The sequence below is a fragment of the Bos taurus genome, chromosome 28 (assembly GCF_002263795.3).
Source record: "Bos taurus isolate L1 Dominette 01449 registration number 42190680 breed Hereford chromosome 28, ARS-UCD2.0, whole genome shotgun sequence".
NCBI lineage: Eukaryota > Metazoa > Chordata > Mammalia > Artiodactyla > Bovidae > Bos > Bos taurus.
Genome location: NC_037355.1, coordinates 29428121 through 29446650, shown reverse-complemented (window position 1 = coordinate 29446650; position 18530 = coordinate 29428121). Strand labels below are relative to the sequence as shown.

The 18530-nt window shown below is 34.0% G+C and overlaps 1 protein-coding gene across 7 annotated transcripts in view; it reads left to right on the top strand.

The window, feature by feature from the left end:
• PPP3CB (protein phosphatase 3 catalytic subunit beta) overlaps positions 1-18530 on the top strand; it is a 47944-nt gene that overhangs the window by 27351 nt on the left and 2063 nt on the right. The window contains exons 10-14 of one of the 7 annotated variants that reach the window (XM_024986803.2): positions 4401-4478; positions 9730-9756; positions 11819-11900; positions 12639-12736; positions 17549-17578. In XM_024986803.2, coding sequence (XP_024842571.1) covers positions 4401-4478; positions 9730-9756; positions 11819-11900; positions 12639-12736; positions 17549-17578 — 315 coding nt within the window. Of the gene's footprint in view, positions 1-4400; positions 4479-9729; positions 9757-11815; positions 11901-12638; positions 12737-17548; positions 17579-18530 lie in introns of all 7 variants that reach the window. The other 6 variants (XM_024986802.2, XM_024986804.2, XM_024986805.2 and 3 more) reach the window with 6 other exon arrangements.

Here is an 18530-nt window from a genome sequence, read left to right as displayed (position 1 = left end):
GGCAGATTCTTTACCATCTGAGCCACCAGGGAAGCCTCTTCATACATTAGAAAGAATGATAATAGTAGAAAAAGAATGAAAAGTCAAAATTAGATCAGGAGGATTTTGATCATTTAAACAGAGAATCTGGAACTTTGATAAATGGTGGGATGTAACTGCAACAGAAAATAATCATGATAGTCATTTAGAAAAATTACTCTGGTGAAATGAACTGGAAGAAAGACTAGAGATTGGAAGACCTGTTATGAAACTTCATCAGGAATCAGAAACATAATGAAGCCCTGTTAACATCAGGAATGGAAAGCATGGGAGAACTCCAAGAACTGTAAAAGTAGAATCAGTGAGACTTAACAAGATTGCTTGTTTAAGAGGAGGGAATGATTGAATTTGGCTTGGATGTTTTGAGTGTGATAATGATAGTGCCATTAACACACGCTGATGAGAACTCCTGTTATTCTAGCAACCCCTCACTTCAGTTATAGGCTGCTCTTCGTCTTCATTGGGATTGCTAGGCCTTTGACCCTGTTGTTTTCTTTTTAATCTGATGCCCTTTTGCCTCTTTCTCTTCTTAACACACTCCCAAACTCTTTTCTCTCTTGTTTTTCTACTTTGTCCTATGAATCTTAGCCCCAGTAAAGTCTAACTATCCATTTTCTCCATTTTTACAGTTAGGATATAGAGTGCTACTGGAGATATTTATATCGCCTTGGGTCTTCCCTGGTGACTTAGTGATAAAGAACCTGCCTTCCAGTACAGGAGATGTGGGTTTGATCCCTAGGTTAGGAAGATCCCCTGGAGAAAGAAATGGAATCCAATCTTGCCTTGGAAATCCCATGGACAGAGGAGCTTTGTGGACTATAGTCTGTGGGGTTGCAAAAGAGTTGGACACAACTTAGTGACTAAACAACAACAACAATGATTTGGTATCACCCTTTGATTTCTAGCATTAGCTACGCTCTCAGTAGTACCCAAACATCTTTATGTCACTAGTCTCCTTCCCCACTTATTGCCACCAGGATGTATTCTAAAATTCTTTTTTTTTAACTTAAACATTTTCTTTTTCTAGCCACTTCCCTTACTGTCAGAGAAAACACATACCATCTATGGAAGCTTTCTCTGCTTACTGTTCCCCTGCTTTCTAAACTGCACTCATCTTTTTTTGGTGGGGGTGCTATACTGCATGGCTTTTGGGGATCTTAGTTCCCCAACTAGGGATTGACTCTTGGTAGTGAAAACATGAATTCCTAACCACTAGATCATCCTGATAAACTGCACTCATCTTGAATTCTTAGCCTGTTGAAGATGTGACCCTTCAATCCAGGGCTACTGTTTCTAACTTGTTCTTATATTCCATTATCCTGCTTTTTCAGGAAACTTACTTTATTACTTAGGTGTTCTATATCTTCAGACTCTCTCTACTAAGCTCTTTTGTAAATTGTTCAAATATATCTGATCTTTAAATAAAAAATAACATTTCCCCTATCTGATATCTTTCATTGGCCACTATTATGCTATGATTCTCTTGCCTTTCCTTCACAGCAAAGTTTCTAGATGGAAAGCAGTACACACGTAGAAGCTAGTATTTAGTAACCGTAAATGACCCTGGTAACTCTCAAACCTTAACCTGTCACATGAGGTCTTTGTACCTTGCCTAGTTTCTCTTCAGTTTCATTTTTTTGTTGTTTTCTTTTCACGTTTTCTATGTTCCAGCCATGAAACAGCATAGCCAACTTCCTGAATGTACTATATGTATATGCTCTTTCAAGTTTCATGCCTTAATACTTTTTCTTTATTTTTTCATAACAGTTTTGTTGAGGTATAATTCAAATACCATACAATTAACCTATTTCCATTGTGTACTTCACTGATTTTTAGTATATTCAGAGTTATGTGTCTGTCACAACAATCAGTTTTGAAACATTTTCTTCATCCTCCCAAAGAAACCTTGTGTCTGTTAGCAGTTCCCAGTTCCCTCCACATCTTCTCTCCAGCCCTGTGCAACCACTTGTCCGCTTACTGTTTGCACAGGTTTGCCTGTTCTGGAAATTTCAGATAAATGGAATCATGCAGTATGTAGTCTTTTGTGACTGACTTCTTTCCATAATATTTTTAAGGTTTATCCATGTTGTAGCCTGAGTCAATATATTACTCCTTTTTATGACAAAATAATATTCTACTGTATGGCTATACCACAATTTGTTTATCCATTCATCAGCTGATGGATATTTGGTACTCTTTACTTTTTGACTACTATGAATAATGCTGTGATGAATATTCCTATACAATATGTTTTCATTCTTCTTAGATATGTAATTGAGAATAGCATTGCTGGATGATATGATAACTCTATGTCTGACTTTTTGAGGATCTGCCAAACTATTTTCCAAAGCAGCTATACCATTTTATAATCCTACCAGCAGTGTATAATGTTTCTAGTTTTTCCTTATACTTGCCAATACTTTTTTAAAATCTTTTTTTTTATTATAGCCATCATATTGGATATGAAATTGTATCTCATTTCTCTAATTAATAATGACATTGAGTGTATTTTTATGTGCTTATTTGACATTTGCATGTCTTATTTTAAGAAATGTTCATTTTTAAATGGATTATTTGTCTTTTTACTATTGAATTATAAGAGTTCTTTGTATATTTTAAAGGTGAGTCCCATATCAGATATATGATTTGCAAATATTTTCTCCTGTCCTGTGAATTATCTTTTTACTGGTGATATTCTTTGAAGCACAAGCGTCTTTAATTTTGATGAAGTCCTCTTTATTTTTTCTTTTGTTGCTTGTGCTTTGGTGTTATATTTAAGAAACTATTGCCAAGCTCATTAAGATTTGCCGCTGTGTTTTCTTCTAAAAATTTTATAGTTTGACCTTTTACGTTTAGGTTCTTGATCCTTTTTGATTTACTCTGTGTGTGTGTGTGTGTGTGTGTGTGTGTGTGTGTGTTGTAAAGTGGGAATCCAACTTCATCCTTTTGTATGTGGATATCCACTTGTCCCAGCACCGTTTGTTGAAAAAACTATTCTTTCCCCACTGACTTGTTTTATTTCTGGACTCCTTAATTTTATTCCACTGATTTATTGACTGTTGCATACTTTTTCTAACTTCTGTTTAGAATGCCTTATCTGCCACTTCCACCTGACAAATTTCTATTCCAAACCAAAAGCCTGCTTTTCTTCAGCAGATCTTGTGCATAACTCTGCATACTTAGAGCATAGTGCTCATCGCATTTTTGTGATAGTTTGTGTATATATATATATATTTATAACTATATGTCCTTTAGTAGTTAGTGAGCTTTTGGAGGGTCAAGACTGAACCTTTTCTATCTGAATCCCAAAGCTTTAGCACAGTGCCTGGCATATAGTATGCTATTAATATATTTATTAGGAGAAACAATAGGGGCAGTATTAAATTTTGTTTTGAATGTGTTCATTTCCAGGTGTTGTCAGGATATCCAGGGGCTAATACTCAATAGACATTTTTATTTATTAATTGAAGTTTGCTTGTACCTTTCTTTTTTTATTTACTCATTTGTCATATATTTACTGGATGCCTCTCATATGCATGGCTCTGGGGATGCAGGAGTAAACAGAACAACCCCTTGCACTCAGGAAGCTTTCATTCTAGTAGGGGAAACAGACAATATACAGATAGTGTGAAACAGTTGACAATAAAACCAGCAAAGAAATCCAGAAATTTAAGGGGAGGTAGAGACCGGCAGTAAAGACTTCAGAATCATCCTCAAAAGGTGATAACTTGAAAATATATAGGAACGGATGGAATCACCGAGAGATTGAACATATAAAAAGAAGATTCAGGGGAAAAAAATGTCTAAAAGGTAGAAAAACCAGAAGAGTAGAATCCTGGAAACCAAGGGAAAAGAGAAGGCAAAATGATGAAGAAGAGTTAAGCCTAAAAAAGAACCGTCGGTTCTAGTTGTTAGATAGTCATTAGTAGTCTTAAGATTAAGTTTCAGGGGAATTGCTGGAGCCAAGTTTTAAAAGATTGAATGCTAAAACTTTTTGAAACAATGAAACTGTGCCATTGTTTTTTTTCTGACTCCTTAATGTTGTATCCATAATGAAAAATTAATGTATGTGTTTAGATGTTATTCATCCCTGTATTTATCCCTGTGGGGGCTGCTTTTTTTTTTTATTTCCCTCTAAGGGACCTGATTACTTGCTCCATAAAGAATCTCTCTCAGGCTTGTTAGCCATTTGATTTCTTTACATTTGAAAGCCCATATAGCTTTTTAATTCCATCATTTCTACTATCTAAATGTGTTAATCTTGTGTTATAAATCATTTGATCATTTTTATAAATGGTTGCTCTGTATACATATAGAGAGTTGAATATAATCAGCTAATGTGTAACATTTGTTTTTAATAGTGACGGAAATGTTGGTAAACGTTCTGAGTATTTGCTCTGATGATGAACTTATGACTGAAGGCGAAGACCAGTTTGATGGTATGACTATTTATTTTACTGTTTTTTATTGTGAAATGGTATTGTTTAACTGCCCAATTTCAATATACTCTTGTAAATTATAGTCATTGCTCTCAAATGGCTATACTATTTGATAAGTGACAAGTCACTTTTTTTAGATACTACTTAAGACTTTAAAATAATTTTAGTGATTTTTTTTTTTCTGTTGATACTGGGAAGAAAATGAATTTTGGGAAAGGGGAAATTTGAAAGAGAACAGAAGGAAAAGAAAATTGAAGTGCTAAAAGAATGTGGTTCTTCATGAATATGGACACTACTTAGAGAAGGGAGGATAAAAATGCTTTTTGTTGCATTGGTACTGTATTCTTGGTGCATCAGAAACATACCTGAATACATAGTGTTGTTGTCACTTCTTTTCAAAAATCAAAATAAGCTGTTCCCAATTTTGAGTGGTTATGTTCTAAGAAACCTCTTGTTAGTTTAGTTGGAGATTCAGAAAGCCCTTTTTTTTAATACAAACAAAGTTATGCATGGTTATTAGTTCTTATGTAAGACAGCCAGCCTGTGTATCTAATGGACATTTATAGTATAAACTACAACATAGAAGCAAAATTACTTTTCTTTTTATGTTTTGAAGATTTTATTTAGAACTTAAATATTTATTGCGTTAATTAATTGGATAAACAAAAAATATAAATAATTTATAAGCTGAAAACTCTTTATTTCCTTCCATCTGCCCCTTACATCTTTGTTGCAGCATATTTTTCATAGTTTTAATCAGTATATAAATGTTCTCATGTATTAAACATGGTCTACATAGTGCTAAAATGATACACCTGCATACTTTTATATATTACTATACCATAATCTTTGTAGTTAATCTTATGTTGTTTGGCATTTGGGTTGCTTTAAATTATCTTTATTATGAATAGCATGCAATAAACATAGTCATATAATAGTTTTAATTTTCCTTCTTAGAATAAATTTCTTGAGGAAAATTACAGAGTTAATGAGTATGAAGAATTTTAGCTTCATTATTTTAGCTGTGAACTGCCAGATTACATAAGAATTGGACCAATATGAAGTGTTTCTAGCAATGAATCCATAGACCTATTTTTTCACAGGCCCACCTAATTGGGTTTTGGTCATTTTTACTTAGAAATAAGTTACCGTTGGTTTAATGTATATTTGTTTGAATTCTAATGATGCTAAGGAAGAAATCTGCTTTACCAGCTGTGTAAACTTCCTCTCAGGTGACCACTTAACAAGTAAAATCTGAATAAAGCTATTTAGAAATATCTTTACTTTTTTTTTTTTTAGTTCAATTTCTCCCCCTTGCTTTTTTTTTTTTTTCCCAGAAATATCTTTACTTACAAACAGGTTCAGTTCTTAAACTGTTTTAATTCTGTTTGTTCAAAGTACAGAGTGATATATACACATGTCTGCTGTTGCCATCTGTTGGTGGCAGGCAGCGAGTGCTTTTACTCTGGCTTATAGTTTCGTTAACTGAAATAAATTAACTTATGTTAGTTCTTTTGGGGGGCGGGTAATAAGCTTCAATGAGTAATATTTATTTTTCCTTATTTTAATTCTCTCTATCTGATGTTTTGTAGAAAAGTTTTTAGTTCTAATATATTTCATCATCTGTCTTTTCTATAGCATTTTTATAGTTTTAATTAAATATTTATTTTCCCTGTTCTGCTACCATTGTTGTAAGATTAGTTCTAGGTTTAGATTTTAGTTCACAGTGTTATAGATACTGATATAATGATCAATAATATAATGAAATAATTTTTGTGCATATCCCATGAATTTTTTTTCAGTAGAGTTTTTTTGTTAATATCAAATTCTGTGAACTATCTAGTAAGAGTTTTTTTTAATTGTTCATAATATTTTTAATTATTATTTTGATATCCATGATTCAGTAGTTATAACCGATTTTTTATTTCTAAAAATAAATTTCAAAAAAATCTTTATTTTCTTGTTTAGCCTGGTTGGTGGGGACGTGTATCACTTTTATTTCTACTTCTAAAAGAACCAGTATTTGATTTTGTTGATTTTTCTCTGTTATTTTCTTGGCTTGAATTTCATTGATTTCTGCTCTTCATTTCATAGTAGGAGTTTTTTTTTTTTTTTTCATAGTAGGAGTTTTAATTGGCATTACATTCCATCTATATCTGAATCTAGAAAGTTTTTTAAAAATAATGTATAATTTTCTAAACTAAGATAAAATTTTTTTGCACTATATAATTCATTTATTATAATTATTCCTTTTAATATATTCAGTATATCATTATTGTATTTAAAATTATGTGTTTTTTCTTTGAAAAAATTTGTTATTACCAAGTTAAATTAATATTTCACTATTTTGTATTCTAATTACTGTTGCAACTGGTATCTCTCTTAATGTATTTTCTAACTGTATAATTATATATTTTGGGGTTTATCTTATGTTCAACAAGTTGGATCAGCAGAATTACTTCCTACGATAATTTTTATTTTGTTTTCCATAGCTTTAAAAAATGCCATTTGCATAAGGTTGATACTGTTATTTTCTACATTTTAATCTTTTATTTCTTTTAAAAAATTTGAATCAATAATGTTAAATAGAAGTAGTGACAGGTGATCCTTGAGTCCTCTTTCTATAATAAAAAGGAAAACATTTCTCTGTTAAGTCTAATATAGTACTTGGTTTAGATATTGATGATTTATATGAAGATAGACACAATTGTCAGAGAGGGCAGTGGCACCCCACTCCAGTACTCTTGCCTGGAAAATCCATGGACGGAGGAGCCTGGTAGGCTGCGGTCCATGGGGTTGCTAAGAGTTGGACACGACTGATTGACTTCACTTTCACTTTTCGCTTTCACGCATTGGAGAAGGAAATGGCAACCCACTCCAGTGTACTTGCCTGGAGAATCCCAGGGATGGGGGAGCCTGGTGGGCTGCCGTCCATGGAGTCGCACAGAGTTGGACTTGACTAAAGTGACTTAGCAGCAGCAGCAGCAGCAGACACAATTGTTTTTGGGAATTCAACCAAGAATAAATACAAATTTTTATTATATTCCTTCTAATGAAATTTATGCATCTTATCAATATTCTTTCTATCAATGAAAATTATACTTATTTATCAACTTGTTATATCATTCTTACACTCCAGAGATGAATCAAATTTGATCATTAAAAGGCACTGTAGTTTAGTGAAAAGGATCAGTGGTTCAGATGTCTTGGTGCTACCATTATACTAGCTGTGTAATCTTAGGAAAGTAACCTAACTTCTCAAAATCTTCTCTTCCATATGAGGGAATAGAGAGGATCAAAATTCTTCCTCACTCTTCAAGTAATTTTAAAAATTGGGAAGCATCATTTATGGGCTTTCCAGGTGATGCTAGTGGTAAAGAATCCTCCTGCCAATGCAGGAGACTCAGATTTGATCCCTGGGTCTGCAAGATCCCCTGGAGGAAGGCATGGCAACCCACTCCAGTATTCTTGCCTGGGAAATCCCATAGACAGAGGAGCCTGGCGAGCTACAGTCCATAGGGTCGCAAAGAGTCAGACACGACTAAGCGTCTGAGCATAAGCACCATTTTTGACAGTGTTTCTCTGGGGAAATACACTGAGTTCCAACTTTGCATACTAGAAATAGATCTCCCTTCACTGCCAACATAGCAGGTGCAGTTACTTCACATTGCTTCACCTTTGCACTACCAAGTATTAAGAGTTGGGACTCCAAGAAAATTTTGAGGATATGGATCTGGGAGTTTGTCTAGGAACGAGAGTGATTTGGAGGAGAAAGAACCTTGAGTAATGGAAGAAAGGAAGGGAGTTTAGGATAGATACTAGGGTGGGTTGGGAAAACAGCTGCTGGAGCTACATTTGTTTCCCTTTCTTATTCATATTCCCTTATTTCTTCCCCTCAACTCCATCTTTTTCCTTTCCTTTGACCACAATAACGTGCCTTCTGTCCTCTCCTTCTCCTTTTCCTGCTCAGCAGTGAAGCTATGCTATGGATTGAGCCTGCAGAGAAACCTGACTTAGGAAGAAAACTTACTGAGTTGGGGATTGCTGTGGAGGCAGAATAAGAGTTTAGCTTTTCCATGGGGAAAGGGGAAAAATAGGATTGGAGATTTCCCAGTGGGAGGAAGAAAAGAGTAGTTTTTGCATATTCAAGGCTGAAATTGGCCAAAGGAATGACTCTTTCTTCTTAAGTGATGGACTTTGATATTCTGTATTGTTTAATATACCTGTGGGTTTATTTTTGAAGGCAAAAATTTGAAGGAATATATGGCAATAGCATTCCTTTTAGAGGTATTATGTAATCATTTAAGGGAATTTTTGAAGACTGATTTCTATGATATTTAGAATGAATACTGTTTCTTTCAGTTATATTTGTCTTAAGTTTGGTAAAGGAAATAGATAACCTATATGTGTTACAGTTTTACTAAGCTAAAACTTTGCATTTCCTGTAATGGAATCATGTATATCAGCATTTCAATGGAAAGCTCAAATGAAACATCTCTGCTGCCTACTCTTAGAGCTATTACTTACATTGAAACAGTCTGTTGCTATTTGTGTAAAAAGATGTCCCTCAAACTTCCAGATTGGATTGGGAACAGATAGCACATACTGTTGATCCTGAGTATGTGCAAAAGTTCCACAATTCTGATTTCAAGAAATTATAGGCTTTTTGTTACAATGGAGTGTGGGAAGCTTTGCCTTTTCTTTATTGGGAGTGGGTAAGGTTTTTCACCAAGGTAGTTTATAAAGTTACCTACATTTCTCTGTGTATGCTACAGATTTTGCAGATTTGGTGTCCTTGAAGAACCACATGAGTTTGTATCTCATTTGTGTCATTACCTTTCACTTAACATACTTTCATGGGTGACACATTTCCTTAGGGGTATTAATATAAATGTGCGATTGTTGTTAGCATAGTCTTTTATCAGTCTTATGTGTTTTCACGTGTTTTTTTCTGTCCCTAATTTGTCTACTTTCATCAAATATTATAGTCATTCTGTCCATAATTTCTTCTGAACACATATCTTTTAAGAAATCTTTCCTTTAGAGCTCTACCCAGTGGCATCCCTCCTTATTTGCCAGATCTACAGTACTACATTTTTCAAATTTCAAGTATGAGGGACTTCATTTTTCTCCCTTTCTTTCTACATTCATTCTTCAGTACCACTGCCAAGTTAAATCTCTATCTTTTTATTTGTCTCAACCACCTTTTCTCCATCATTCACTTCCTTTTTTCTGGACTCTCCATCTGAAGAACGGCTCATATATGGCAATAAAAAAGGTACAGACCAGACAGAGTAACATCGTTTTGAAATATGACTTCATAAGTTATTCTCATGTCCATGTAAGTTAGTGTATTCATTGAGTATATTTATGCAGAGTCCTCTGGGCCTTGTGCAAATTTAGTTTAAGTTTAATCTAAGTTAGAATTTGATGTTTTTAGAAGTCATATTCCAAGATATCTGTCTTTCTGTGCATGGAAATATTTTTCCCTCTTTTTCATTCCTCTTGTTTTAAAATTTCATTCTTTTGCTTATTTGTAATGTTTTGTACTCTTCCCTGCATGACTAGGGGTGTTTGATTGTCTGTCTTACTCCCCAAAGTAATTTTACTGTGGACATTTACTTTAATATTATGCATGATGTGTTTGTAGACTGATTTAAAATCCTGATTTATAAAGTGTTTTTATATTCCAGTGAATTTTTAATTTGAAATTAAGTATAGTTTACATATCATTCAGTTTTATAGATATAATAATTAAAGCTGAAAATATGAATGTATCTCCTTACAGCCATCCTCCCCTATCCCCATACTCCTCTCCTCCAGTCTAGCTATTTTAAAAACTCCATCAATTTTAAAATAAAGTATCTATATTAATTTATTTGAAGAGAATCAGATTTATCCTTATGTCCTTGGACAAGATACTTAGTAAAGTTAGTTTCTTTGTCTATAAAATGAGGAAATTAAGTTTTGCAGTATCTCTAATGTCTCTTCAAATTCTAATATTCTATGATTTTGAAACTTTAAGTAATTTTTTGGCATTTTAAAAATACCTGTATAATACCATGGTACCCACACAATTTCGGATTTGTAAAAGCTGTAGCTTCATTGCTCATACTATTACCCTGAGAGCATCATAAACATGGTTGTGCAACCTGTTTTCTCTAAAATATGTCCTTTGTTTTCATCTTTGAAATTGGATTTCTTTTTCTGTTTACTTACAGTAAAGTCCAGTCATCATCTTAGTTTTTAATTATATGTGCTTGTGGACTGCTTGAATTTTAAATGAGATACTGTAGCTCAAAAGACTGGTGGTTGTCCAGACCTCCATATACCTAAGGCCCCTTTTGGTCTAGTGTCTTAGCCTTTCCTTAACCTTCTCCTCAACTATGGTGCTTCCATATGTGCGTTGTCATCATGTTGAAGCACAATTCTAAGGAACCACACTCTTGGGTCAGAGTGATTCTAGTTGCTATATATGAGATAACAGGATGGAGATTGTTGTTCTTTCTGGAGGCCAAGGGAAGGAAGATAACAACCTTTGAGTCTTTTTTTCAGGCATATATTCAGTTATTTTGATATATTCTCTTCTGTATCAGTGATAGGCAGTACAGCTAACCCTTTGGAGATGAAGCATTAGTGATTTTTTAGCCATGTTTTTTGGGAGTCTTTTCTCATTGTCACTCTCCTTATGTCACACTCACCTAGGGATGTAAAAGCTTGTATGTATTTGCATGACCTTAAAGGACTTCTAGTCCATGAAGTTGAGATGTACATTGTTGAAATGTGGGTATGGTCCTTAGTTCTGGGTCACCTGCCCAGTAGTCACTTCATATCACATTTTCTGACCAAATTTGAGCAAGGGAGCTTCTTTTGTCATAGTATAATGGCATATTTCGAGCCTGCATGTCAAAGGCTTTTATGTTAACCAAGCAGAAGGCTGTAGGCTGTTACCAATTCTAGTCTGTTAGTCTGCATGCTGTAGGCTCTCATGAAAGTTAGACAGACTGTAGGAATGTTACCATTTTTTTGTCCTCTGGTTTGTGGTATAGGTTGGACTCTAGTTTCTTTTCCATCGCTCTTTTACTCATTAGTCAGTAGTGTGAGAGTCAAAGTTGTGGATTACTTTTCATTTGTATCTGTATCAGATCCCAATATTAGACCAGTGGTGAGCTAAACATTGAAGGGGAAGCTTTTTGGCATGAGTTCATCTAGTCTCCATGTGAGCTGGTGCTAGGGGGCTTGGTGTTGTTTCAGATGACCGTGAAACAGGCTGATAAGATGATATAAGTATGGATGCCCTAAACTTGAGTCTTTCTTTCTATTTATTCCATTGAAAGTAGGTTCAGCTGCAGCCCGGAAAGAAATCATAAGAAACAAAATTCGAGCAATTGGCAAGATGGCAAGGGTCTTCTCTGTTCTCAGGTAATGATACATTTTCCCACTGATTTGTTTTACAGAAATCACTTTTATTGTGCTTTACTACACACAGTGTCCTGTTTGATATCTAAAAACAATATAGTAGCAGTCTTTCTGTAAAGAAGTTGTATATTTATGTGTTGCAAATGGTAACACAAATCTCTTTGAAATTAGCATTTTTGACCCCTTGATTGTTATTTCTCACCTTTGGTATCTCTTATCCTTCTGTGATGAAAGTAGTATATCTGTACCTTGAAGATTAGTGCAGAATAAGGCAGGGGCACTTTTTAGAGTGATCCTGATGAACTTGCTTATCTATAAAGGAACTCCTTTATGCTGGAGCCCCAAATTGTCTTCCTGGGGTTAATTCAGGAAGACCAGGTTTAAGAGTGCATGCGAATGAGTCAGTCCTTAAAAAGTTGTTTGCAAAACTGCTTATATCAGACATTTTATCTTTAAAGCATATGAAATCCCATATTTTTTCAATTTTATGATACCTGTTGCTGATGAATCTCATATAATAAACTTTTCAGGAGAAACAATAAATGTCTCAGTTGTACATCATACCCTCATATCTGAAACATTTAGAATGTGGAAAAATGTGTATCTTGGAATTGAGGAAAATATGGTAGTAGCAGCAAATGTCATGAGTTATATGCATGGCCTTCATCTGGGCCCCATTCCCTCTTTTTAACTAGGAACTCGTTGGAAGTCTCTGATCTTTGTTATATCTCTCTGCTGTAGGGAGGAGAGTGAAAGTGTGCTGACACTCAAGGGCCTGACTCCCACAGGGATGTTGCCTAGTGGAGTGTTGGCTGGAGGACGGCAGACCCTGCAAAGTGGTAATGATGTTATGCAACTTGCTGTGCCTCAGATGGACTGGGGCACACCTCACTCTTTTGCTAACAATACACATAATGCATGCAGGGAATTCTTTCTGCTTTTTAGTTCTTGTCTCAGCAGCTGACACAAACAGAATACTGTATGATAGGTAATATCTGATTAAGAACCTGACCAGGGCAGAAAATTGATAGAATCAGTATTCTTTGCAATTGAAAATAATGATCAGTCTCTCAGCTTTTCATGAAATGATATGGGAGTAACTCATATCATAATGTCTAAAATATTTATTCGTTTGTCTAATGCACCCTTTTCCTTTTAAAGCCTCAGTTTCAGAATGTGAATCAGGATATTCATATTACTTAAAATGGAAATGTAATTCCAAGTTTCTTATTTTTTATCTTTTTAATTTATGTAATTGTATTAGACTATGCTTATATTTTCAGATGTTAATTTTAGAATTAACAATCTGCCTGAGCCCCAGAACATTACTTATGCACTTCACTTGCCAAAACATTTGTGCAAGGTTTTGTACCCTGGGAAATGATGCCAAAGTTTGTTTTCTGTGGTGTTTGTCAAATGTTCTATGTATAATTGACTGTCTGTAACATGCTGTTTCCTTCCTCTGCAGATGTAGCTGCTTTCCTAAATCTGTCTGTCTTTCTTTAGGTTAGCTGTATGTCTGTAAAAGTATGTTAAATTAAATTACTCTATCAGGCACTTTATCTGTCTTGATGTAGAGGCAACTTTGTAGCGCCTTGTTTTAAGGTTTGCTGCATTTGTTGCTGTGCTTTGTGCATTCTAAACGTGAATGTAACATTAGATATTAAGTCATTGTTATAAGGGGTTGAATTTAAATCTTGTAAGTCAAAATTGAAAGGGTGTTATTAAGTGTGCCTTTATTTTGCATGAAAATAAAAAGAATTATACGTAAAGCATTCCTGTAATCTGGCTCATTGAATATTTTATACTAAGAAAACAAGTTTTTTTGGCGTAAATATTTGTGTAAATACTGAGTTGACTTTCTGAAAGCCCATTACAGATTAAATAGAAGAAAGTGATATGAATGTTATAGTCTATACACAGTAACTCCAAGTCTAGATTTCTTTCCTTTTTGGTTGGAAAGCAGAAAATGTGATATGTAAAGCCTTACTTTATGTTTTATTGTAACCACAGCCCTCCAAGGGTCATTGTTGTATTAAGACAAGAAGCAACAGATCTGATGTTTTCCTTAGTCATGATTGACAGTATCTTTTTGGTATCGTAGTTAGTCAATTTTTTAAGGCAAAAAAACAGGAAAGTTTTAATTTTCATTTTTCAATAAATTTAAATTAGATTGACTTCTCGTAATTTCATTTCACTTAGTCTCATAATAAATGCTTAAATAAATAAATAAAAAGAATTTTTTTCTGTAGACAAATAATTTCTACTTGTAGCCTATACATGTTCTATTTATATGTTATTGTGTTGTCTGCTACCACCACTGGTATATGTGAGATATACAAGTATGTTTTGAAATTATAACTTCAAATTTTCATTTTGAACAAAGTTTCTTTTTTTTATTTAAAAAAATGTACTTTGATTCTCTTTATATTTCTTGCCTTTCATTTTTCTTATTATGTTGTAAGCATTAGGAAAATTAGCTGAAAAGAATTTCATTAAAACAAATTAAGATCTTAAACATTCAATAAATTGAGTAATAGAAAAGGATGAATTTCAATAGCTTGAAAATTGTTCTACACTTCTTCCTGTTTATTCAGAAAAGGGAAAAAAAAAACCCAGAAGGGTCTCATACTTAAATCTAAACTACAGTCATCTCTCAGTTATCCTTGGGTATAATATTACTTTTATGTTGTATCCACAACAAACCTTTCAGATTTCGTAATTGGCACCTGCTAATTACAAGCTTTGCTGATAGCTCAGCACTTCTGTTCATCGTAATTTGCATGCAGCCTGAAGCTCAGTCTTCCAACTTTGAAATCACCCCCAACTGCAGGGAAGGATTGAAAGACGGCTTTACTGAGAGACTGTCTATTCCTGGCATGGAGTGAGTTACTGGATAGTGCTGAGCTTAAGGGGTCTAGTTTAGGAGACTAGATAGCTCTACAGCTCTGCCAGCAATGGATCTTGATAGTGTGGTTTAAGTATTTGATTGAAGTAATTTCTCTAGCATGAGTAGACCCATTTTGAAACAACAAAACTCATATCGCCTGTGTGATTTTTATAAATTTATGTAACATTTAAAATTTTTAATAGACATGATGACCCCTTATGTGAATAATGGAGAGCTAAGTATTGCAAGAAGAAAGTTTTAAAATTCTGAGACCTCTTTCCTGTTGTCAGAAAATTGAAATTGTCTTATCAATAACATTACAGTTAATTTATAGTATTTTTCAAGTGTTTTACAGACTGCCTAACTATCGGAGTAGGATTTGTTAATCATATTTTATGTTGATTTTCTTCTGGGAGTTTGGGAGCTAGCCTAATGCTGCCTTCACTAGGAACTATATGAGAAAATATGTGACCATCTATGTTATAGTAAGGTCATTTCCTCTTGATCACTTACTCTGTGTAGTACTGAGGAACACAGTTTGAAATAGCATTGTATCCAAACTTACTAAGGCCATGTCAGGACGCCCTGTAAAATTGAAAAAAATTGAGGAAAATTAGTGCTTTTCAGATTGAATTTTGAAATTATCAGATTTCTTTCTTTCCAGCTTAATGTGTAAGCTTCAAATGATCTTTGAATTCTAAGCATTCAAGCTTGACATGGTGTGCAGTTTTGAGTGTGATGTATATTTTGTGTTCTGAGAAGGATTTAGAAGCATTTAGAGGCCTTGGGAAAGAGCAAAGAATATAAATTGACCTAGAAAATGCTTTTACATATAAAATTAAAAGCCCACAAAAGTATATTGTCAAATTTTATAATTTGAAAAAATTTTAACAGACTTTTTAAACTATTGATATACCCAAATAGATACCAATTCTTATAGTAATATCAGTTTTTTAATTTATTACTGTATATAATAGAAATTATGAAATATTTCATGTAAAGTCATTTCTGTTACCACAAGCTCTTTAAAGCATACATTCTGGTAGGCATCTTATTTTCCCAATTAATTTGTAAATTATAAAGAAAATAGTCCATGTTTTGAAGAATAGGAATTCCAGGGATGATCCAGTAGAGGTGGGTCACTTATACCAGTTTTCCGTGTGGACAAATTATAAGAGTATTTTACAAGCATACAAGGCTAGATTTTTTAAGTGATGATGTGTACAGTGGGTATACAGTTAAGTATATCTGCTTTAATTTGTAATATGATTTAACAGTTAAGAAAAATTCTTCCTTTACTCAGTGTTCATATTTCTTTTGGGGAGTCCCCAATTTACTATCTGATTGAGATCTACAAACTTATCTAATTTAGCCTTCTTTAATTCCTTAGATTTATCAGTGTCCTTTCATATTAATAACTGCTTTGGATAAAATTTATCATTTTTAAATCATGTATACTGCTAAAAGGTCATTTTAGGAATAATTGTTCTAATTGACCTTCTTGTAGAAGAAGCAAAATAGAACGGATGGACATTATTGTTAAATATTCTGAGTTTGTATACTTTGGGTAAAGTGAAGAATTAAGACTTGGCAATATTATCAGACAATATTTTCTTCTGCAGTTTTTGGTCCTGGTCTTCAATGTGAGTGCTTCATACAGTTTGAACCCAGAATTGAGCCCAAAGAATCTTTGCCTACAAAAAATATATGACTAAATATGTTGAAATTCTCTAAATAGGCCAGAGATAGGCTATATCAGGAATGCATTTTTTGTTTATATGACTTATATGTATGTCCATATCATGAAATGATTAGGATTTAATTGCCTGAAAGACCTCAGTTCTATCTCTTGATTCCTCTCTAGTTGGTAGATGGGCTTGAAAAGATAGATGCTCAGTAGCCTTTTTATCTTCACTTAAGAATGCAGGCTCTTATTATCTGAGGCAGATTTGGGTTCATGATACACTGAACATATATGGATTTTTTTTTAAGGCTATTATGTTAATATCTTTAGATATTTGGAACACCAGTGTTAGAATAGAAAGGAAAATCCTAGTAGATGAGCAGAGTCCTTTTAGATTACCCATAAAGGATAGGACTACAAAATTGTTCTAGTTGGTGTAACTTACCAAGTTTACTGCCCACAAATTTTATTTCATTATCCTCTGAACATAGCAACTTCTGCAGCTTTTGCTTCTCTCTATGAATTAGAAGTGACAGGAAAAGCATTGCTAAACTCCTTCTAGTTTATATCTTAGGGAACCAACTGGTGATAAGTATTATTTCAGTTAGAAATGAAAGAAAAGAATTTCCTTCTATTTGCTCTGCTACAATTCTACTATCTTGGTTTCACCCTAGAGAATTTCATAATTTCATCCTAGAGATTTCCTTGCAATTGTTATGGATGTGATATAATAAACATATTGAAAAATTCTAAGGCCATCAAAATACTGAATTCAAGATGGATAATTTTAATACTAGCATTTGCATGGATGCTGAGGTGTCTGTGTTTATAATAGGTCTATGTGTTCTGTGCATTGAGCGATGGTGTCTTAGTGCTGTGTGTAAACTGTGCTGTGTCAGGAATTGGGGGATTGGATGGGGTTCTCTAATATGGGTACTATATATGTTAAATTGTAAATGATGATGTAGTATGGGGTACTGTTATATTTTTTAAGTGATCATTGCCTTTTCTGCTGTACAATATGACCCTTCTCATCTCTCTCATTCATTTTGCATGCCTCTGCTCACTTCTGTACAGCCACAGTTGAGGCTATTGAGGCTGAAAAAGGTACGATCAGAGTCCTTGCGCTGGGCAGAGATCTGTGGTGTGTGGGTGGGCATCAGAGAATGTCCTATGGGTGTGTCTTACTTCTAGCTTGCACAGCCCAAGATGAATCATACTCACTGACTCAAGTTTAACAGTCATATCTTCTTCTTCCTTTTTTTTAAAATCACAAGGACTGATATTCATAGTGACAATTTGGTTTTTTCCCTTTTCTAGTCTAGTAATGAGACAAGCATTTAATGTTTCAGAATTCTTTAGAGTATAGCATGTTATCCTATAATATTATAGCATTTATAGTTGCAAATAAAGACCTGTTCCATATTTTGCATGATTCTTTGCTACTCACATTTTTATATTCTTGAGTGAAATCCTCTCTAGATACAGGTTTGGTATTCTCGTGATAAAAAAATGATGAAGTCATTTTCAGTAATTCCCTTGAGAGTGCAGGAGCTGTCACTATGATTTTGTGCTGCAGTTTGGGCTGTTGTTTGCTGGTAATAGTATATTCATGTGTATCCTGTATTGACTTGGTATTACACGTTGCTGAAAGCTTTGCTGCCCCAACCATTTATTTGGTTCACATGCACAGACTTTTGAGTCTCAGGGATTGCATATTGAAGCAACTAGATCATAATCAATAGTATGGAAATCTTTTCTATGCACATTTTAATAATAGAGGATACATCACTCCAGATGAAGTGAATAAGAAACCATACCAGTTGAAGGAGGATTGCTGTCTGTTTTGATTTAGGTTTCCAAAAAATAGGCAATGAATAGCTAGTGAATTAGGGAAAGCATCTCCTAAATATGGAACTCTAAATACTTTTTGTTACCTACAAACACAGATCTACCTCCTGGAGGCATTTCCCACCTTTTTCATTTCATATTGGTGGTGATGGAGTGATGATACCTTGTCCTCCAAGGTAGTTCTAATTGCTAAATTTTAGCTTTATTT